The sequence below is a fragment of the Miscanthus floridulus genome, chromosome 16 (assembly GCF_019320115.1).
Source record: "Miscanthus floridulus cultivar M001 chromosome 16, ASM1932011v1, whole genome shotgun sequence".
Taxonomy (NCBI): Eukaryota; Viridiplantae; Streptophyta; class Magnoliopsida; order Poales; family Poaceae; genus Miscanthus; species Miscanthus floridulus.
The window spans coordinates 96,498,901-96,521,123 of record NC_089595.1 but is presented as its reverse complement, the minus strand read 5'-3'; the positions used below and the strand labels follow the sequence as shown (position 1 = coordinate 96,521,123).

The 22,223-nt window shown below is 50.6% G+C and overlaps 1 protein-coding gene and 1 pseudogene across 2 annotated transcripts; one reads left to right on the top strand and one right to left on the bottom strand.

Annotated features, from left to right (window-relative positions):
• The first annotated feature begins 348 nt into the window (after positions 1 to 348).
• Positions 349 to 21,968, top strand: LOC136511953 (glutamate-1-semialdehyde 2,1-aminomutase, chloroplastic). Of its 2 annotated transcripts, XM_066505966.1 has the most exons (4): positions 349 to 609; positions 18,027 to 18,437; positions 20,096 to 20,269; positions 20,732 to 21,968. In XM_066505966.1, exons 3-4 carry the CDS (start codon positions 20,102 to 20,104, stop codon positions 21,797 to 21,799), a joined length of 1,236 nt encoding a protein of 411 aa, XP_066362063.1. In that variant the 5' UTR covers positions 349 to 609; positions 18,027 to 18,437; positions 20,096 to 20,101; the 3' UTR covers positions 21,800 to 21,968. The 2 variants fall into 2 exon arrangements, with proteins under 2 accessions (XP_066362063.1, XP_066362062.1); XM_066505965.1 differs by lacking the exons at positions 349 to 609; positions 18,027 to 18,437 and adding an exon at positions 18,524 to 19,423.
• Positions 871 to 11,066, bottom strand: LOC136511955 (putative disease resistance protein RGA3; annotated as a pseudogene).
• Positions 21,969 to 22,223: the final 255 nt, after the last annotated feature.

The following is a 22,223-nucleotide window of genomic DNA, read 5'->3' as shown; positions in this document are numbered from 1 at the left end:
CATGAAATCGCCATTGGGAAGAAACCACCAGTTTCTAGGGAGCTCGTGTCGCACTCCCATTGGAGGAAAAGATAGAGTTGGGAGAGGGAAAGAGAAAATAGTTATTACTCATAGAAACCATGGGTTGAAAACAGTACTTTTTTGGTGCGATATCCTATGTTATAGAAACTACTAGTTTCTTTTATTGGGACTGCCCTTAACGAAACATAAAGCTTGTCTCCTCTATTCCAATGCATTTGCAAATCATATTATGTACCATAAATCCTAGACCCTAAACACTGAACAGACGGAATCAAGGGGCCCAATCAAATGGGATCAAGGGGGGCCCTATTTCTGCAATCTGGAGATTAAGCTTCGCGTGTCAACTGTCCCCGAGGGCCGAGGCTCACCGGCGGGCGGCGGCGGCGCTGCGCTGCCCGCGCACCAAGCACACAACCACCGTCTTCCCTACAGAAGACCAACCACGCCCCCGCGGTGCGGCGATGCCCAGCCAACACCTCGCGCAACTACGCCATACCATAGTCGCCGCCGCCATAAATTGGAGCCCAGGGAGGATGAGAGAGGAAGAAGTGCGGGCGAGTCTGCAATGCTCCTTTCGCTTCCGAGACGGTGAGCTTGTCGGTTTTTTTCTCGCTTATCGCGGATTCGCCGCATGTTGATTCGTAAGGAGACCCGCAATCTCCATGGCATTCCTCCACCCGTACGATGCATTACTTTTTGGCGCTACTGATTGCTCTCCGCCGTTCTCTAGGCTGCGTACTAGCATTTGTTGCATCAGGACGGTGTCGATTAGTCGGCCACCTTTGCTTTCTCTCTCCAGATTCTAGATGGAAATCAGCATCCCATTGGAGTTAAATAGAATAGTCATTAAAAAAACCTTTGTACTTGTACTACAAATTTTACAATTAGAAGTGTTCATTCCTATCATGAGAGGTAACATTGAATTTTACCTGAAAAAATGTCTGTTTAGCTCTTGAAAGTTGCAATGACACATTTGACTAGTCGAGTACCAAGAGGCATTACTTTGTGAAATGATAGTGTTCACAGTTCATGGGACAGAAGAAGAGAAAGTAGATGGAAATTTGAGGATAAGTGTACCTTCCACCCTGTAACTTCTGCTTGCCTCCAAATTTGCTCTCAGTTTTGCAATACAAATGTTCAGGCTAGCCTTACAAGCACCATAAAATTCCTCAAAAAACAAAAGAAAAGAACAAAAAAAAAAAGAGAGAGTAGGCGATCCGCGATATAACACTTTGACATGTTGGTACTATCAGAGGCACAGGTTCCTCATGATTGCAATGTGGTTACACAGAAGAAATTAACTGACATTGCTACTTGCCAGTATTCTTGTTTTCATGTTGTCTAGTGAAAATACCTTATTTTCTTGAGAAGTATTGATTGAACCATCTAGTCGTAGATTCATACATTTGGATACTGCAATCAGATGGTGGATGGAACCTATAAGGTATAATGCTCTTGAAGCAAGATTCATAATTCAAATGAATATCTGTACATGAAGAAAAGAAGTATATAAATGAGAATTCCGAATCATTGTTTATGCAGAACAGAATTGCAGATCTTACATATTCAACATCGAGCTGCCCTAAATTCAATAATGAAGTATGAGATACTGTTATCAACATTTTGATAAATATGTTAGTACCCTGGATACTTTATGTTGTAAACTTGTTGCTAAGCATGCATGCATGGGAAGCTTGCTCGTAAGTTAAAACCTCTTTTGTTTTTGCCTGAGAAGATATGACTTGGCCATGGTTGGTGATCTGAAGTAAACTGTTGCCGACAGGCTTTTTGAAAACATTAAACATTAGGTTTTCACGATAGTAAAGGTAAACAGTGTTATCTTTTGTTTTTTCATTTTAGTTTGCTTGTTGTACTGTAAATGGCTGTCTCTAGTAGCATTATTCTAAGATATACCTACTGTCAAACACAAAGGTTGAAATCTTGCATGTACTCGTTGCAGCCGATTTTTGTGCAGGTTTGTATATTGGTTCTTTATGATTACCGCTTGACATATAAAGTGCACTCAAGCATAAGTATGTGCAGCGTACAAAATTGATGAAAAAAATGAGTATACAGCCATTTGCCAAGAATATTTTTGAGCTTGCTGTTATGTGTGTGAAACAGTAGCTGAAGATTCATCTAGTCCGTACCTCTGTTGTGTTGCTATGATGCATTTAGAATAATCTTCTTCTTATGCTCCAGTCAGTCATGGTACTATCATCTTCAATCTCTATGGTTGGTACATGAGCAATTTTAGGCCAATATTCACCATCATTTTCTTTGCAGCTCTTTGTTAACAGTGGGCATTCTTTGATGTACAATTCTTTCAGTGATTGTGGGAGGCCCTGTTCTGGCAAGCTTGGTATAAGAGGACAGTTCAAAATGGTCATAGCTACCAAACAAGATGCTGCTCCTATACCAGGAGGCAAGCATCTTAGGTTGCTACAATGTTGTGGACTCATTTGTAGGCCGGAAGTACCGGCGTAGGTCCAAGCCTACCACGGCCAACAGTGGCTGAGTCGGTCTTAGTTGGTCTAGAAAGGCAATCAGGCGGGAGGAATTTTAGGATCTGAGTCTTGGTTTGTTAGGATCTGAGTCTTGGTTTGTTAGGAAGGCACCTGAACTATAAAGGTGGCTTAGGAATAATGTAATTGGCATCGAAGAAGAATAGAACCTCCCTGAGCGGGTGGGGTTCCTCTTCGACGGTGGCTGCGCGCGGTTTAGCCGCTGCCGCCGGCGATCTCCCCACTGCGCCATGGCCACGCTATCCTCTCCGCTCCAATTCCTAGTCCAGCCTACTCCTCCATTCTCCTCTGCACTCTTCCCGACGGCAACGCTGTATCAATTTGGTATCGGAGCACAATTCCGGTGCATCGGCAGCCATGCCCGGCACCGCGCCTGATCCTGCGGCCATGGATGCAAAACTTGATCGCATTTTGGGTCAGCTCTCCACCATCAACAACCGCCTCAATTCGCATGACGATCACGGCGACGACGATCCCTTCCGCGGCACCGAGGAAGATGACGTGCTTGACCTGGAGCGCGACCGTGCCTGGACATCGTTCCGCGACCGCACGATGCGCGAGCACGAGCGCTTCACCCGCCCCTTCGACGCGCGCGACTCCGCCCGCCGCGGCTACGATCGCGGCTTCTACAGCCGCGGAGGACGCGGCTATGACGATCGCGTCGAGCGCGACTTCGACATCCGCGGCGGGCGCGGCTACGTGGATCCTGGCGGCCGCGACTACGCGGATCATGGCGGCCGCGACTACGCGGATCATGGCGGGCACGACTTCCGCGGCGGGCGCGGCTACGCGGATCCTGGCGGGCGCGACTACGCGGATCCTGGCGGGCGCGACTTCGGACGCGGGGACCGCGTGCACGATCGCGACTACGACCGCGTCGGCGGCCGCTTCTTTGATCGCAACCATGAGCCGCACCGACCTCCCAAGATTCCGTTCCCCACCTTCAACGGCGAGTCTGATCCCTTGACTTGGCTGAACAAGTGTGAGAACTTCTTCCGCGGCCATCGAGTTCCGGAAGACGAGAAGGTTTGGATGGCCTCCCTGCACCTGGACGACATCGCAGCGGAGTGGTACTATCAAATGGAACGGGACTTCGGCATGGTGCCGTGGCCACGCTTCGTCGACTTCGTCAATCTCCGCTTCGGGCCCCCAATCCGCACGAATTCGATCGCGGAGATCAAGGCTTTGGTCCGGACGGGCACGGTGGAGGAATACTCGCGGCGCTTCCAGTCCCTGCTCGCGCGCTGCGACGACCTCGCCACACGGACCATCATCGACCTCTACACGGGCGGGTTGGGACAGCCGCTGGCCCACGACGTGGAGATGCAGTACCCGGCCAACCTCCAGAAGGCCATGAGCCTCGCTCGGGCGTTCGAGCAGCGTTAGACCGAGTCGTCCACGGTCAATAGCTCGGCGGCACCTAAGGGCTCGAGCCGCCGCGCTATGGCGTCGGCCTCGGTCGCTCCCTCCGGCGCTGCGGCGATGGACGGCAGGACGGAGGGTCCGCGGCCACGCTTTCGACGGCTCACGCCGGCGGAGATGCAGGAGAAACGGCAGAACGGGCAGTGCTACTTCTGCCCCGAGCCGTACAGCAAGGACCACAAGTGCGCCGCCAAGGGCGTCTTCCTCATGGACCTGGCGGACGATGAGGAAGATCCGCTCTGCGAGATCGACGACCTGGAGATCTCCCTCCACGCCCTCACTGGCCTCAATTCTGCTGACTCTATGCTGCTGCAGGCGACAGTGGGGGGGTGTCCAGCTACGCGCCCTGGTGGATACCGGCTCCACCCACACGTTCATCCACTCCACGCTCGCGAAGCGCCTGGGTCTCAACGTCACCCCACGCGCTGGCCTCAACGTCATGGTGGCCAACGGTGATCGGGTGCGTAGTCCGAGGGTCTGTCTCGCTACCCCGGTCACCATCGGCGGCGAGGCCTTCGCCATCGACTGCTTCGCGTTGGACTTGGGCGGCTTCGACCTGGTGCTTGGCGTCCAGTGGCTTCGGACGCTGGGACCAATCGTCTGGGACTTTGGCGCCCTGGCGATGTCCTTCTGGTACAATGGCCTTTCCCACCATTGGACCGGCGTGCACAACCGGGGCGTGGCTGCTCGCGCCCTCGCTAACCCCCGTGCCGTGCTGGAGGAGCTGCTGCACTCGTACCACGACATCTTCGAGGAGCCCCGGGGTTTACCGCCACCACGCCGACATGATCACAGAATCCACCTCCTGCCGGCATCCCCACCTGTGGCGGTGCGGCCATACCGCTACCCGCAGCTCCTCAAGGACGAAATCGAGCGGCAGTGCGAAGACATGCTCGGCCAGGGGATCGTCCGGGAGTCGACATCACCATTCTCCTCCCCGGTGCTCCTGGTCCGCAAGCACGACAAGAGTTGGCGCTTCTGCGTTGACTTCCGCGCTCTCAACGCCGTCACCGTTAAAGACAAGTTTTCGATCCCGGTGGTCGACGAGCTCTTGGACGAGCTCAAGGGTGCCCGCTTCTTCACCAAGATCAACCTTCGTAGCGGATACCATCAGGTGCGCATGCATCCGGACGACATCGCCAAGACCGCCTTCCGGACGCATCACGGGCATTTCGAGTTCCTCGTCATGCCCTTCGGCCTTACCAACGCGCCGGCGACGTTTCAGGCGCTTATGAACGACATGTTGAAGCCGTTCCTCCGCCGCTTTGTTTTGGTTTTTTTTATGATATCTTAATTTATAGCCCCACGTGGGCTGAGCACTTACAACATGTCAAGACGGTGCTGCAGCTGATGCGCGATCACGGTCTCTTTGCCAAGAGGTCCAAGTGCTACTTCGGCGAGCCGTCAGTGGCCTACCTCGGCCATATCATTTCAGCCGAGGGGGTTGCCATGGACGCCGACAAGGTGGCGGCCGTGGAGGCATGGCCATGCCCCCGTACGGCCCGAGCGCTGCGGGGGTTCCTGGGCCTCACCGGTTACTACCGGAAATTCATCGCCGGTTATGGCGGTGTGGCGGCGCCGCTCACAGCCCTCCTCAAGTGGGAGGCCTTCACTTGGACGGCTGACGCGGAGTCCGCCTTCCTCGCCCTCAAATCAGCCCTGGTCACCGCTCCCTTGCTGCAACTTCCGGACTTCACCAAGCGATTTGTGGTGGACTGCGACGCGTCCGGTGCCGGGTTTGGCGCTGTGCTGCACCAAGGTGATTGCGCCATCACCTTCTTCAGCCGACCGGTGGCGCCTCACCATGCCAAGCTTCCAGCGTATGAGCGTGAGCTCATTGGGCTGGTCAAGGCCGTCCGCCACTGGCGGCCTTACCTCTGGGGTCGCGCGTTCACCATCCGAACCGACCACTGGAGCCTCAAGTTTCTTCTTGACCAGCGCCTGATGACCATTCCGCAGCATACTTGGGTCTCCAAGCTGTTCGGGTACGACCTCACGGTTGAGTACCGCGCCGGGAGGTTCAACACCGTCGCCGACGCGCTGTCTCGGCGGGATGAGGAGGGCACGGCATTGGCCCTGACCGGGCCCCTCTTTGCAAACTACGACACCCTCCGCGAGGAGCTGCAGGCCGACCCGGCGGCTCAGGCCTTCCGAGATCAGCTCACAGCTGGCACAGCCCCGGATGGATGGCAGCTGATCGATGGGTTGCTGCTCTACCGTGGTCGGGTCTTTGTGCCCGAGACCTCCAGCATCTGGCCACAGCTGCTGCGGGATGCTCATGAGGCCGGCCATGAGGGAGTCCAGAAGACCTTGCACCGGCTGCGGGCTTCGTTCTACAACAGCCGTGCGCACCGGCTGGTGCGCGACTTCATCAGGGCGTGCGCCGTCTGTCAGCGCAACAAGACGGAGCACCTCCACCCGGCTGGCCTCCTTCAGCCCCTGCCTATACCATCCTCTGTCTGGAGCGACATCGCCATGGACTTCGTCGAGGGCTTTCCCCGGGTCGGCGGGAAGTCAGTTATCTTGACCATCGTCGACCTCTTCTCCAAGATGGCCCACTTTGTGGCCTTGAGCCATCCCTACTCCGCACAGTCCGTGGCTCGGGCGTTCTTCGACAACATCGTCCGGTTGTATGGCTTTCCGTGCTCGATTGTCAGCGATCGTGACACGGCCTTCACTAGCCACTTCTGGGAGGAATTGTTCAAACTGGCCGGTGTCAAGCTCTTGCGAAGTTCGGCCTTTCATCCCCAAACAGATGGCCAGTCGGAAGTCACCAACCGCATCATCGTTATGTACCTGCGGTGTTTGGCTGGCGACCGCCCGCGCTCCTGGCTGCAGTGGCTGCCTTGGGCAGAGTTTTGCTTCAACACATCCTACCAATCTGCACTTCGCGTCACGCCGTTTGAAGTGGTCTATGGCAGGGCTCCGCCGGCCCTGGTGTCCTATACGCCGGGCGCTGCACGTGTGGCTGCTGTTGATCACCAGCTCCGGGATCGCGACACATTCTTGGCAGAGAGCCGTGATCGTCTTGTTTTTTGCCCAGGACACTATGCGGGAGCATCACAATCAGAGGCGTCGCAATGTGGAGTTTGCTGTTGGCGACTGGGTGCTCCTTCGGCTCCATCAGCGGACTGCTGTGGGCATCACGGCCGCCAACCCTTCCAAGCTTGCTCCGCGTTTCTATGGGCCATATATGGTGATCGAGCGAATTGGTGCAGTCTCCTATCGCCTGCAGCTCCCTCCGAAGGCACGTATCCACAATGTCTTTCATGTTGCTCTACTGAAGAAGTACACCGGTGACCCTCCTTCTGCCATCATGCCGCTCCCAGACATTTTGAGGGGCCGTGTGATTCCTTCGCCGTCTCAAGTGGTCCGGACTCGCCTTAACAGGGGCCGTTGGGAGCTCTTAGTTCACTGGGATGGACGCTCCGCTGCTGATGCTACTTGGGAACCGATTGCCGACTTCAAGGAGCGCTATCCAGCGTTTCAGCTCGCGGACGAGCTGTTTGTTGGGGAGGAGGGAAATGTTGTGGACTCATTTGTAGGCCGGCAGTACCGGCGTAGGTCCAGGCCTACCACAGCCAACAGTGGCTGAGTCGGTCTTAGTTGGTTTAGAAAGGCAATCAGGCGGGAGGAATTTTAGGATCTGAGTCTTGGTTTGTTAGGATCTGAGTCTTGGTTTGTTAGGAAGGCACCTGAACTATAAAGGTGGCTTAGGAATAATGTAATTGGCATCGAAGAAGAATAGAACCTCCCTGAGCGGGTGGGGTTCCTCTTCGACGGTGGCTGCGCGCGGTTCAGCCGCTGCCGCCGGCGATCTCCCCACTGCGCCATTGCCACACTATCCTCTCCGCTCCAATTCCCAGTCCAGCCTACTCCTCCATTCTCCTCTGCGCTCTTCCCGGCGGGGGCCGTATCATACAATGGAAGATCTCCAACTTTTTCAGAGTGGCAGGAAGCTTTACTGGAAAATAGTGAAGGCTGGCACAATCAGTTATGGCAAGATTTATCATTGAGGATATCTCATCAATCTCTCGAAGAAGACGATTGATTAGGTTGGAGCACGAGCTGATGCGTAGATCTTCAAGCATGGAGGGCAGCAAACTATGCTGTTGGGATGGTTCCAGCTTCGGACAATCATAGATATGAATACTCTTAAGAGCAGTCAGGGCTCTGAATCCTTCAACTGGCAGGTGAGTTAATTCTGGGCAGCCTGTGATGATTAATTGCTGGAGTGTTGATAATTTCTGGCAAAGCAATCCTTGCTCTAATGATGTAAGATTTGGGCACTGGTGAATCTGTAGGCATACCAATGATGATGAAACTTGAGAGCTTGGAGTATGTATTTCTGGAAGAATAGTGAACCCTGTTTCAGAAATTTTGAGCTTCACTACTGATGATGGGAAAGATGGGAATTCTTCTAGTAGTGGGCAGTCAATCACTGCAAGTTCTGTGAGCAATGGAAGCAACTGACCATCTTGTACAGAAGCCCAACCTTTTAGGTTAGACATGTCTTCAAATACGAGTTCCTTCAGTGATGGAAACCCCTTGACTTCACTGGTTCCTGAAAACTCTTGGTTGATGTGAACAATGGCATGGAGACCCCCAATATCTAAAAACTTGAGTAGGGGAAGTACTCCAAGCGCTGGTAGAACTGAACAGTTTGTACAGTCAGACAGGTGGATGGTTTGCAATTGAGTTAGTTTACTTAACCAATTTGGAAAGTATAAGCCTGCAAAGGCCTTGACTGTCAGCTCACTGAGTTCATGATGTGGTTGAAGGTGTTCAAGTATCTTTATGTCTTTATCTGCTGTTTTTGAAGTCAAGCGCCTCCTTTCAGACCATATAAGGTGTAAATTGTTGATGTTTGTCTTCTTCATTAGCAAAGCTTCATTAGCCTCTTCCACACTAGCCACACTCTCAAGATTCTTAATGCAGATATGTCCTGTGATCCCCTTCATTGCCTTCAACTCACTGATCTTGTATCCTTTGTCCTTATGGACAACAAATTCGTCCAGTTGTTGAAGGCAAGTCAAGTTCCCTATTCCAGCTATGCCAGTGATCAACTCTGTTCTTGCTTCTAGCCATCGAAGATTTACGAGATTGGTTATGGTCTTTGGGAGGTAATCTAATGCAAGGCAGTTTTGCAGCTTCAGTGTTTGCAGGCTGAAGAGCCTACCAATTGATGAAGGCAACGTTGCTATTCCAGTGCCTGAAAGATTCAAATATCGAAGCAATTTTAAGTTACCAATAGAATCAGGCAGCTCAGTAATATCTCGTCGGTTCAGATTAAGCACATGAAGGTACTTCAACTTGAGGAACAGATCACTGGGTATAGAGCTTGTTATCGATTTGTATCCATTTAGTAGTAAAAGTGTGCGAGCTCTCTTAAATCCAAGGAAAGCTTCAAATTGGGTCCAGCCTCTGTTGTCACAAGAGAATGATAGATGCCTGGCACTTCTTTCAGGGCTGCTGCTGTGCGGGGTATCATGCAGTCTTAGGCCTTCATCCAATCTTAGGAACTCATCAATTGAGACAGACTATGCTAGGTCATGCATGGCATCATGCATTACATATCCACTTTTGTGGTATTGGAAGAAGGATCTGCTTTGTAATTCATCAAAATAGCCACTCCCAATTTCTTCCATCTTCCTCCTTCCTTGAGGCTGAATGAACCCAAGGGCCATCCAGATTTGAACCAACCTTCTTTTCTCAAAGACGTAATCTTTGGGAAACACTGAACAAAATGCAAAACATCGCTTTAGTGTGGCTGGCAAATGGCTGTAACTCAATCTCAGAGCTGGCAATATGTTATTCTTGTCTGATGGCAATTCCCATATTTCACTCTTTAATATGTTCTTCGAATCTTCCTCTGCATCCCTGGTACATATTAAACTGCCTACTGCTTTTTCATCTAGTGGCAGGCCTTTCAACTTCTTCACGATGTCCTTGCCTATCATTTCCAATTCTGGGTGTGAACTGGAGTCACCATCTACATATGCGTGTTTCTTGAACAACTGCCAGCAATTGTTGTTTGATAGCTGCTTTAGATGGTAAGGAGTCATCCCGCCCATTAGTATCCCCACATTTTTGTTTCGTGTGGTAATTATAATCTTGCTTCCCTTTCCCCCCGCTAACTAGAGCACAGCGATATCTGTCCCATTTTTCAGGATCCTCATTCCATACATCATCAAGGACTAGAAGAAATCTTTTACCTTGCAGCTTTTTTGAGAGGTCTTCTTGAAGCAGGTTCATGTTTGTTGTGGCTGATGAGAACCCACTAGCAACTGATTCAATTGTTTCCTTGGTAAGCTTCATCTCATCAAAATTTTCAGAAACACACAGCCACACCCTTAACTGGAAATGCTCCTTTACTCTTTCGTCATTGTAGATGAGCTGTGTTAGTCGTCTTTCCTAGTCCCCCAATGCCCACTGTGGGAATAATAGAAAGGTTGGCATGGCCCGAGTTATTGGGGGCCAGCAACATCTTCACAATGGTTTCTTTATCTTCTTCTCTTCCAAACACACTTGAGTCATCGATCAGTGAACTTGTTTTGGGCCTCTCCTTTATCTCCGGCCTGTCGGTCCCACTGTTCATGTTTGGACCAATAATCTGTCTTTCTTTGATAAGCCTATCGAGTTTCCCCTCAATCTTCCTTATTTGCTGCACTATCTTATGGTTAAATAAACAATTGTTCAACCAAAAACAGCAGAGACAGCTCCTAACCTTCTTCAGATGGTCATGGTTGAATGGACCTTCTAGTTTGGATCGCAGAGTCTCAGCTGCATACTCATCAATCAAGTCATCCATCTCATCCGCGACACCCTTGAGCTTGGCAAGCCAGCTGTGTGCAGCTGTATCCTTCAATTGCCGCTCCTCCACATCTTCAACATGAAATTGAATTGTTGACAGGATGCTCGATAAGTTATGCAGTTCTTCAGTGACATCTCGAGGGAATCTCAGCTCTCCGATAGTAGCAGCAAGCACTTTCTCAAAGAGTGCCTGCATGAAGGCAGACAGTACAACCTCTCCAATCGGCATAGTGTTTTTCCCCTTTTGGTTGTCTATTGTCTCCCTCCTAGCAATGCAAATGAGGAATGCGATGAGGTGGTTGAGGCCTGAGGGCACACTGAGTTATTTCTGTACGGAAAAGTGGTCATGTTCGCCCTGCTGGCTCCCGTCGCTACCGCTCCTGCTCCCCCTCCACCTCCCGGCGCCCACCCCTTCCCGTCCTCCTGCTCCACCAGCCGCTCGCCGCTGCCTATTCTGGGCGCGCCGACCACCCAACCCCCTCCCTCTCCGGCGCCTGAGGGATCCCCATTCGTCACGGCAGGGCGCTCTAAGGACCAGCGCTGGAGGGACGCCTCTCCGTCTTCTGAGTGCTTCTCCGACGGCGGGTCACCTTCTTACAAGGACGTTCTCCTGAGCGGTGGCGTCTTGTCCGCTCACGCTGCCCCGTCCGTGGCTGCTGCTCCTCGCGCGCTTGCCCCGTCCGCGGCTGCTGCCTCGTCGGCTCGTCCTCGCGCGCCGACCCGGATCGTCCTCAGGCCGCGTGACCGTCATGTTCGCCCTGCTGGGGTGATTATCCCTGACTGGGATGGTTGGGTAACCTCGGAGAATCGACGTGCCCGACGCGAGCGCCGCCGGCGGGAGCTCCCTCCTCGGCGGCCTGTCCCGGAGGATCTTCGCGGGCGCTGCTTCAACTGTTTGTCCACAGCTCACAGGGCCGCGAGCTGCCGGTCCCGTCCACGGTGCTTCGTTTGCCGGGGTCTGGGGCATCTCTCTGGTGCCTGCCCTTCCCGGCCTCTGGACGCCTGCAGGCAGCTGGTTTGGCGGCCGAAGGTCTCGGTGATGACGCGGTCACCTGCCATGCAGTCTCCGGTGGCCACGGGCGGCGGAAGTGAGCACAAGCGCAAGCGGCGGCGGCGGCCACGTCGGACGCGTCCCGCGATGGGTGCGGAAAATGCGGACGACGACACTGGCGAGGAAGATGTGCCTAGCCACCCCTCCTCGGGGCCTAACGCCGAGGTTGCACTGTCTGGCGCCGCTGGGGCTCCGGTCATCCCAAGACGCGTTCTCCACCGGTCGGACCATCTCTCCCGCAACGAGGATGCCCTGAGATGCGCCCTGGTCATCACCTTGCTGGGGGGATCAGGGGACGGCGAGTTAGAGTTCATTCGTGCCACGGTCGCCCATAGGTTTGAGATCGATGAAGCTCGGCTAACCCTGCATCCATGGGGTCCGTCCAGCTTCATCTTGATCTTGCCTAATGAGGAGCTAGCTGGCATCGTTTACAACGGAGGCCGCCCCATCGTTACCACCACTGGCCGGCTTCATGTCATGCGCTGGACAAGGTTTCTCCAGGCCTCGGCGGCGAGTCTGTCGGTGGCTGTGGAAGTGGAGCTCGAGGGCATCCCTGCCCATGCTTGGGAGTTGGCCACCGCTGATGTTCTTCTGGACGAGGTCTGCTGGATTGATGGGGTGCATCCTAACAATGCAAACCGCCGTGATGTGTTCGTGGTGAAGGCTTGGTGCTCTGATCCTGCCCTCTTTCCATCCGAGATGATGCTGGAGATCGTGGAGCCACCTTCTGAGGGCGGTCATGGCGTGCGGACGTTGTCCTATCCGATTAAGGTCACTGTCCACCTCCTTGATCAACCTGGATCGAGTCATGATCGCCCTCCCTCGCCTCCCCCGGAAGAGGAGGATCAGGAACCTCGTCGCCGGCGGCGAACTCTCACGTCGCCGTCGTCCTCTTCTCCGGCACAGTCGGCGGCGCCGGGTGAACCTTCGGCGTCCGCCCAGGCTGGCCGGGCTTCGGTCCACTCTCGGCTGGGCCCACGCGTCCATCAGGCGTCGGCTCCGGACCCCACCACGAACATCCTGGCTAACGGTGCCTCTACGCTCGGGCTCGGCATTGATGGCCGGGCGGCGGCAGTTGATGGCTGGACGGCCGTGTCAGCTGGTTTCTCGCCACGGGAGGAGGCAGCGCTTGGTTCCGAGACAGCAGACTCTGGAACCGAGGAGACGAAGCCTGCGGCGTGTGGGGATGGTACTGCTATTGCAATATCGTTGCCCGAGGTCTCACGCACGCGTGCTGATGAATTTGTGGCGAACGTCGACGCGGACGCGGATACGGCGGTGCAGGGCAAAGAAGATCCTGATGTCGGGCGAAGTAATGGCATTGCTGGGCCAGGGATTGAGGTCCCCTCGGAACTCTCCTGTGCGCCTACGGTGTCCCCCACAGAAGCTCTGTTGGATGGCCTTGGGCATGCTTCTCAGCCTGATGATGGACAGGGCTTGAATAGGGGTGGGCCATCTCCTATTATCCCAGTTCCAGTTGATGGGCCTGAATATGAGGCCTTCCTGGATGTTGGGCTGCAAAATGAAGAAGAAGTTGCTGCACCACAAGTTATTTGTTCGGGTGACCCTGAAGCAGAACATCCTAGGCATCAGGAACTGTGAAGAGTGCGAAGGGCAGCTGCTGTAACGAGATCGCCAAGATTCTTCTCCAAGGTCTACAACCGGAGACGTCGGCTGGTCAAGTCTTCCAGCGACCTGGCTGCCCCTCCGCTTGCTGTAGCCTCTTCCTCAACACCTTCACCTCGACGAGCTGGCAAGGAATTCATCAAGCGCCTCAGCAAGAAAACAACCAAAATTCTCCCGACCCCTTGTATCTCTAGAAGGAAACAACAGCGTCTCCCACCGGGCGCTCCTCGCCGCAGTCGTCGTCTTGCGGGCATAGGAGTTGAATCACCAAAACAGCCTGCCCCCTCTCGTTTCAAGAAGCGGGTCATGAGATCACTGGACATCATTAGTGAACAGGAGGGTATCGATCAACAGGCCTTGGAAGAATACGCCAAATTCTTCACCCAACCTCTCTCGGCTTCCCACATCCAGGCGCTGGCAGCTCTGTTTGCATGGAGCTCTCCTGATGAGGAGGTTCTGATGACCTCAACGTGCTCTTGTTAGTCCCCATGGTCGTCAATCACATCTATCTAGATGAATCCCTCCAAAATTGTGACATGGAATGTACGCGGTCTCAACTCTGTTGCTCGTCAGAATTCTGTTCGCACCTTTGTTGATGCTGTCAAAGCAGACATTGTTTGCATCCAAGAGACAAAAATGGAGCAAATATCACGGCGAACTCTTCTTTCCTCACTTGGGTCTGATTTCGATAATTCTGTAGAACTACCATCTGATGGTGCAAGTGGGGGACTTCTGGTAGCATGGCGCCATGCTCTTGGACCTGCTATTGCGACTAGAGTTGATGCCCACAGTGTGTCAATTCAGTTTCGATCTTTCAGTGGACAGACTTGGTGGCTCACCTGTGTATATGGACCGCAAGTCAACAATAATAAAATCATTTTTCTACAGGAATTGAGAGATATTCGTGCTGCTTGCCAAGGATCATGGGTGATACTCGGAGACTTTAATCTCATATACAAAGATGAGGATAAGAACAATAGTAACCTAAACCGTGCAATGATGGGAAGATTCAGAAGGCTGATCAATGATTTGTCCTTGAAGGAAATACCTCTTCATGGACGCAAATTTACATGGTCTAATCTGCAAGACTCACCAACATTGGTTAAGCTGGATAGAGTACTATGTTCTGTTGATTGGGAACAGCTCTTTTCGGACTGCCTCCTACAAAGTGCGGCATCTGAAGATTCTGATCATTGTCCTCTGATCCTTGGGTTAACAGATCGTAAAGCTGGGAAACCTAGGTTCCATTTTGAACCTTTTTGGTCCAAGCAGGATGATTTTCAGGGTGTAGTTGAGACGGCTTGGAATTCTATTTCTGCTGTTTCCTGCCCCTTCGAGACCCTGTCAAGGAAATTCAGAGCAACTGCCAAGGGACTGCAGAGTTGGAGCCAAAACAAGATTGGGCACGTCAATAGTCAGCTTGGACTAGCAAGAGAGATCTTACATATGCTGGAGATCGCCCAGGATAACAGAGAGCTGTCACCTAGTGAGAGGTGGCTATATAATCAATTAAAAAAACACTCCCTGGCTTTATCCTCTCTACAACGAACAATTGCAAGATGTCGCTCTCGGATTAATTGGCTTAGTGATGGTGATGCCAACACCACCTTATTTCACCTCCATGCCCGGCACCGTAAGAACAAGAATTTCATTGCGCAGCTGATTCAAGGGGACCAAGTGATTACAAATCATGATGGCAAGGCAGCAGCAATGTATAACTTTTACAATGATCTGATTGGGACAAGTGTGGATAGAAACCGGACAATTAATCTTGATGAGCTAAACATCACAGCCCATGAGCTTGGTCAGCTTGATGCTCCTTTCTCTGAGGATGAAGTGTGGAGCACTATCCGCCAACTGCCGAGTAATAAAGCGCCAGGACCTGATGGATTTACGGGTCAGTTCTATCAGGCTTGCTGGTCAATTATAAAACAAGACATTATGAACGCAGTTTCTGCCATTGGCAGCAGAAAATTCAGAAACCTGGAAGCTCTTAATACAGCTTATATTACCTTGCTGCCCAAAAGGGATGACGCAAGGAATGTCAAGGATTTTCGACCTATAAGCCTAGTGCATAGTTTTGCAAAATTGATCACAAAAATCCTTGCAAATAGGCTGGCTTCTCATCTGAACCAGATGGTCTCAACTACTCAAAGTGCCTTCATAAAAAAGAGATTCATCCAGGACAACTTCATGCTTGTCCAACAGACGGCAAGGTTTCTCCAACACCAGAAACAGCCCCGGGTTCTCATTAAACTGGATATCATGAAAGCTTTTGATTCGGTGTCCTGGCCATTCCTCGTAGAAGTCATGAAGAAGATGGGTTTTGGTGTAATTTGGTGCGACATAATTTGTGGACTCCTAGCATCTTCATCAACACAGGTCATACTAAATGGTGTCCCCGGTGAGATAATTTCTCACAGGCGAGGACTACGACAAGGTGATCCATTGTCTCCCATGCTCTTTATATTGGTGATGGATGTACTTGCTCGTATGGTGGCAAAGGCCTCAACCGAGGGACTTCTGCAGACCCTTGCAACTCGGGCTTTGTCTCATCAGATTTCCTTGTACGCGGATGATGTTGTTTTATTCCTTCGACCCACTTCCAGTGACATCAATTTGATCCTAGACATTCTGCAACTTTTTGGTGAAGCATCTGGTCTTAAAACCAATTTACAGAAAAGCAGTGCTTATCCCATCCAATGCTCAGAGACAGATATTATGGTGCTGCAAGATAGCTTGCCGTGTGCAATTCTGGATTTCCCATGCAAGTATCTTGGTATACCCTTGTCTATGCATAAATTAACTAGAGCACAAATCCAGCCGATAATTGACAGAATTGCAGACTTGCTACCTGGCTGGAAAGCAGACTTGATCTCTCGAGCTGGGAGAAGAATACTGGTCCAATTTGTACTCACATCAACCTTGGTCTATTTGGCAATGGCCCTGGACCTTCCAGCATGGGCTCTAAAGGCAATAGATAAAATAAGAAGGGGATTTCTCTGGAAGGGACGCAAAGATGTGAAAGGTGGGCATTGTCTTGTGGCATGGCCCAAGGTTTGTCGACCACCAGATCTTGGAGGGCTTGGAATCTCTGATTTGCAAAGGCTGGGATGGGCACTTAGAATGAGATGGCTGTGGCTACAGAAAACTGAGCCCAATAAACCATGGTCGGTCTTTCCTATACAGGTTCATCATCCAGTAAGAGCTCTCTTCTCTACGGCAATCATTTCAGAGGTGGGTGATGGTGCTCGCACATTATTCTGGAAAGATAGATGGATAAATGGACAACGAGTGGCTGACCTTGCTCCACAAATTTTTGCCATTGTTAGCAAAAGAAGAGCTAATAAGAGGACTGTCCTGGAAGCCCTTACTAACCATGGTTGGATTGCGGATATCCAAGGAGCTCATACTGTGGGAATCATCATTGAATTCTTAGCGCTATGGGATATTCTCTCGGAGGTGGTTCTGCAGCCTGGAGAGGAGGATGCTCATATTTGGCGTCTATCGACATCAGGACAATATTCGGCAAAATCTGCATATGAGGGTTTCTTCATTGGCTCCACTGTATTCAGGCCTTGGGAGCGTATTTGGAAAACTTGGGCCCCAGGAAAATGCCGCTTCTTTATGTGGTTGGTAGCACACAACAAATGTTGGACAGCAGACAGGCTGGCACGCCGAGGTCTCCCACATCCTGCTCGCTGCCCCCACTGTGAACAAGAAGAAGAAACTATCAATCATCTACTAGTCTCATGTGTGTTTGCACGCGAATTTTGGTTTGTTTTGCTGCGAAGAATGGGTCTACAGGCCCTTTCGCCACAAGATGAACCCTCCTTCGATGATTGGTGGGCCAAAGCAGAGTCTAGAATGGATGGTTCACACAAAAAAGGACTCAACTCGCTTATCATCCTTGGTGCATGGACAATTTGGAACCATCGCAACCGGTGTGTTTTCGATGGGACTCCTCCTAGCCTGGCTGGAGCATTGCTGCTCGCAAGTGAGGAACAACGTTTCTGGAAGCTTGCAAAGGCTCAGGGAAGCTCCTTCCCTTCTCTTGAGCCTGTAGATAGCCAGTAGGATCCTTTTGTGGAGGTGAAGTCGTTTCCTATATTAGTAAAAGGCGCGTGTGTTTGTCTAAGAGCTTAGGAGTGTGAGTGTGTGTTGTAAGGGCTCTTGCCCCCCTTTTTTTCCTTCTTAATATAAAGATACGCAGTTCTCCTGCGTGTTCGAGAAAAAAAGTTATTTCTGTACCAAGTACCATTGACCCTCTACTTGTAGAATTTAATAACATATTTTTCTGAAGAAATAAGTCTCTATTTTTTTTGTCATGCCATTGCAAGTCCCGGCCAAATAGGTTCTGAAAGAACTGTTATCTGATTGGTGACGTCTGTATTATGGTCATTTGGATCACGAAGTCTAGGCAAAGTTTATTTCATAAAAGAAATTATCCATGTATTACATATGTTTCTTGAAAACAGTTTCTATAGCTTATATAGTTCATCCGAGTTATCTGTTGTTTTACTACTGAAATTGTTTATTAAGCATGGCAACCCTGATGTCTTCTGCAGTGCAGGCAAGGGGTTAAGTTGCCAATTCCTTACTTTCACGTATAACGGTGCTTCTGGAAACGAAGTGAAGGAATCAATCCTGGCAACTTCCTGGAAAGGCGAATGAAAGGCACATATTTCCTTCCATTGCCTCTCTAGTCAACCGTGTTTGGCCGATGCTGGATAGAAAATCTTGAAAAGAAGCTCCGTGTACAGGTGCACGTCACTTAGCATCATTGACTGGATAAACAGGTGCACACAAGTCTCAGCTCATTAGATTAACATATCTGCTAGATACTGTGTTAAGGTCCGTGCTTCGTTATGCTTGCTTGCCGTGCTTCATGTTTCACACCAGCAAGTCCCCTAAGCTTTTTACGAAATGTCAAAGCACAGAAGCCAAGTCGCCGTTTCTGCTGTTCTTGAAGAGTTGAGGTCAGTCTGTTGTTTCTTCATTTTCGACATGTTGTTTCTTCGTTTGTTCTCCGAGATTTCTAACAAGTAGCAACGGACAAGTTCAGGCACTTCTTTTTTGACAAAATAACATGCAGCTGCTCGTTTATTAATCACAGTGGATTTAATGCAGCTAATCTGGTGCTGCAAATGTTGCTACTTTGTTCAATAAACTTTGACAATTCCAAAAACATATTATTATAATAATAAGCATTAAAAACTTCCATGTCTTTGGCTGTTTCTTCATGTTTTCGATCTTGTAAGAAATCTGTTCATATTATTATGGGTTTTTAAACGTACAACTGTCAATATAGCAGTGCAATTTTCAACAAAAATATTTTTTAACTTAGATATTACATCTCAGATCTCTTACATATTACATGAAAGAGTATAGTACAGTACATCAACGCCCGTAGGCCTGTACTATAAATTAACCTAGCGGGCTTCAGGCCCGCACCTCCGCCTAGTGCGGAGGCGAAGTGGCAGCCCACAGGCCTCCTTTTAAACTCGTCGCCCAGTGCTAGCCAGACGATGTGGGACAAAACTTTCGGCCCAGGGCCAGGGCATGCAGGCTTAAACGGAAGCGCCACCAGGTATCTCGCTTGGAGGGTGGGGTAAAAAAGAAGAAGGAAAAAAAAAATACTAGTACAGAGAAGACCCAATCGTGGTTTGGTGGGCCCGGCCTAGCTATTAAGACCCAATCGCACGAAACCCCTCCGGAATTTCTTATCCCTCCCTCGTCTGCTCCACCTCCGGCCTCGCGCGAGACGAGCAAGCCCAACACGAGTATGGCCGGAGCTGCAGCCGCCGCCGTGGCGTCCGGGATCTCGGCCCGGCCGGCCGCGCCGAGGAGGGCCTCGACGGGGCGCCGCGCTCGGCTGCCGGTGGTGCGGGCCGCGATATCCCTCGAGAAGGGCGAGAAGGCGTACACGGTGCAGAAGTCCGAGGAGATCTTCAACGCCGCCAAGGTACCGGTCCTCTCTGATTCCTTCGCTCAGCAGCTCCTTCATGCCGTCCCAGGATTCCCCTTCGTTTCGGAGGGTCTCGTGACTTTTGAGGTGTGAATTCGGAAGAAGAGACGTCGCTTGCGGAATGCGTTGTTTGTGGTTGTCGTGGAAATTGTAGCCAATCGGTTCGCTTTTCTTTTTCTGTATTTCCGCCAATGCGTTGGTGGTAACGCAATAAGAGGTGGATTGTCAAAGATGGCTTGGAATATGGAAACCGGGGGCTGGGAGAGGGTCTGGAATGGGGCCGACATTGTGAGCTTAGTAAGGTCAACTACGCTCCAATCGACACATTAGACAGCCATGCAAATGAAAGGAATCCTCGCTGTAAGCAATCCTACTGAGATAGGATTACCTAGGTGCAGCAAGCATTACTTTTGATGCGACAAACCGGTCAAATACCATACTTTTATGCAGTTAGTAGCCATTTCTTTGTGAGTCATGCTTTAGTCCTGGATCTGTAGCTGTAAACTGCATAAAATGTACAACCCTGATTGTATGTCATGAAATGGTGGGGACTATCATCACCATGACCAGTGTTAGGATCTTTCACCATTTTGAGATCTCAGTCATTTGTCATCATTTTTTCCCCATTGTTCTGGATGTTTTATTAACTGATGTTTCACTGTTTCTCAGGAGCTGATGCCTGGAGGTGTCAATTCGCCAGTCCGTGCCTTCAAATCTGTTGGTGGGCAGCCTGTAGTGTTCGACTCTGTAAAGGGTTCTCGTATGTGGGATGTTGATGGGAACGAGTACATCGATTATGTTGGTTCCTGGGGTCCTGCAATTATCGGCCATGCAGATGATAAGGTACAGAATTGATTATGTTGGTTCCCGACCAATATGTGTTATGTGAATCTGAAGTATTTCATCATAATTCTTTTGCTAGTTAACCTTGGGTTTGCTTGTGTTTTCCTATCCCATAATGTTCTTTTATGATAGTTGATAGCGTAGCTTACTTCTATTTCCTATAATACTTAATTGGATTACTTGGACTAATCTGCATCCCATTTGTGAATCTACTAAAATTTCTCAACCTTTGTATGTATCATAAAATTTTCTTGGTCTGGTTTTGTAAATCAAACTGGCGAAATCCATTATGGCCTTACTTCACCATCAAATATCTGTCAACTTATAGCGTGATTTTTGAACCACTATTTAATATATTGGAAAAAGGATACTATATTTGATTCGGCAACATTTGGCTTAAGCTGGCTTGAGAATTGACAAAGCTAAATTTAAATCATCATACTTATATCTTGTTTGATTCAGGTGAATGCTGCATTGATTGAAACACTGAAGAAAGGAACTAGCTTTGGTGCTCCATGTTTGCTGGAGAATGTATTGGCTGAGATGGTCATCTCTGCTGTACCAAGTATTGAAATGGTCCGCTTTGTCAATTCAGGGACAGAAGCCTGCATGGGAGCACTCCGCCTTGTGCGTGCATTCACTGGGCGGGAGAAGATTGTCAAGTTCGAAGGCTGCTACCATGGCCATGCTGATTCCTTCCTTGTCAAAGCTGGCAGTGGTGTTGCCACCCTTGGCCTCCCAGACTCCCCTGGTGTCCCCAAGGGGGCCACCTATGAGACTTTAACAGCACCCTACAATGATGTTGAGGCAGTGAAGAAATTGTTCGAGGACAACAAAGGGGAGATTGCTGCTGTCTTCCTCGAGCCAGTTGTTGGCAATGCTGGTTTTATTCCCCCACAACCTGGTTTCCTCAATGCCCTCCGTGACTTGACCAAACAGGATGGTGCACTCCTGGTCTTTGATGAAGTGATGACCGGTTTCCGCCTGGCGTACGGTGGAGCTCAAGAGTACTTCGGGATCACCCCTGACGTGACAACCTTGGGTAAGATTATTGGGGGTGGCCTCCCTGTTGGTGCCTACGGTGGGAGGAGGGATATCATGGAGATGGTTGCCCCAGCAGGACCAATGTACCAGGCAGGAACTCTCAGTGGAAACCCTCTAGCCATGACTGCTGGAATTCACACGCTCAAGCGTCTTACAGAGCCCCGCACCTACGAGTACTTGGACAAGATCACTGGCGAACTCATTCGTGGGATATTGGATGTGGGTGCGAAAACGGGGCACGAGATGTGCGGTGGACACATCAGAGGAATGTTTGGCTTTTTCTTCACCGGTGGACCCGTCCACAACTTCGGTGATGCCAAGAAGAGCGACACTGAGAAGTTTGGAAGGTTCTACCGTGGCATGCTGGAAGAGGGTGTGTACCTGGCTCCCTCGCAGTTCGAGGCGGGTTTCACCAGCTTGGCGCACACCTCCCAGGACATCGAGAAGACCATCGAGGCCGCTGAGAAGGTTCTGAAGCGGATATAGGGGTTCTGCTACTGAGTATGCAGAGAGCATTTCCTCCTATCTACCTTCTTGTACTCTTATATGTCACTGAGGTTTTGTATTGTGCAGCAGCAGGACAGCTTTTGTAGCTCCCTCTTTCTGAATTAGTGTGTCTTGTTTTTTGCAGTGCTAATAAATCTCTGGTCCACAATTACGGTTGTTATACTGATGTTCAGATATAGGATTGTTTCATCCTTGTGCTCAGCTGTTCTGTTGGTCTGGGTATATGCAATAATGGAAGGAGCAAAGCAGAGCCAGCATGCTGTTTAGATTTCTTTCATGTAATAGGGTAGCCCATATTTTAGCAGCGATGGGGTGTGATCGTCGAGAGGACGATGATCCATTAGTGGATCCTCTCCAGGTTGTATCCAAGAGATTGTTGCTGCCGATTGTGCGGCTTCTGAGT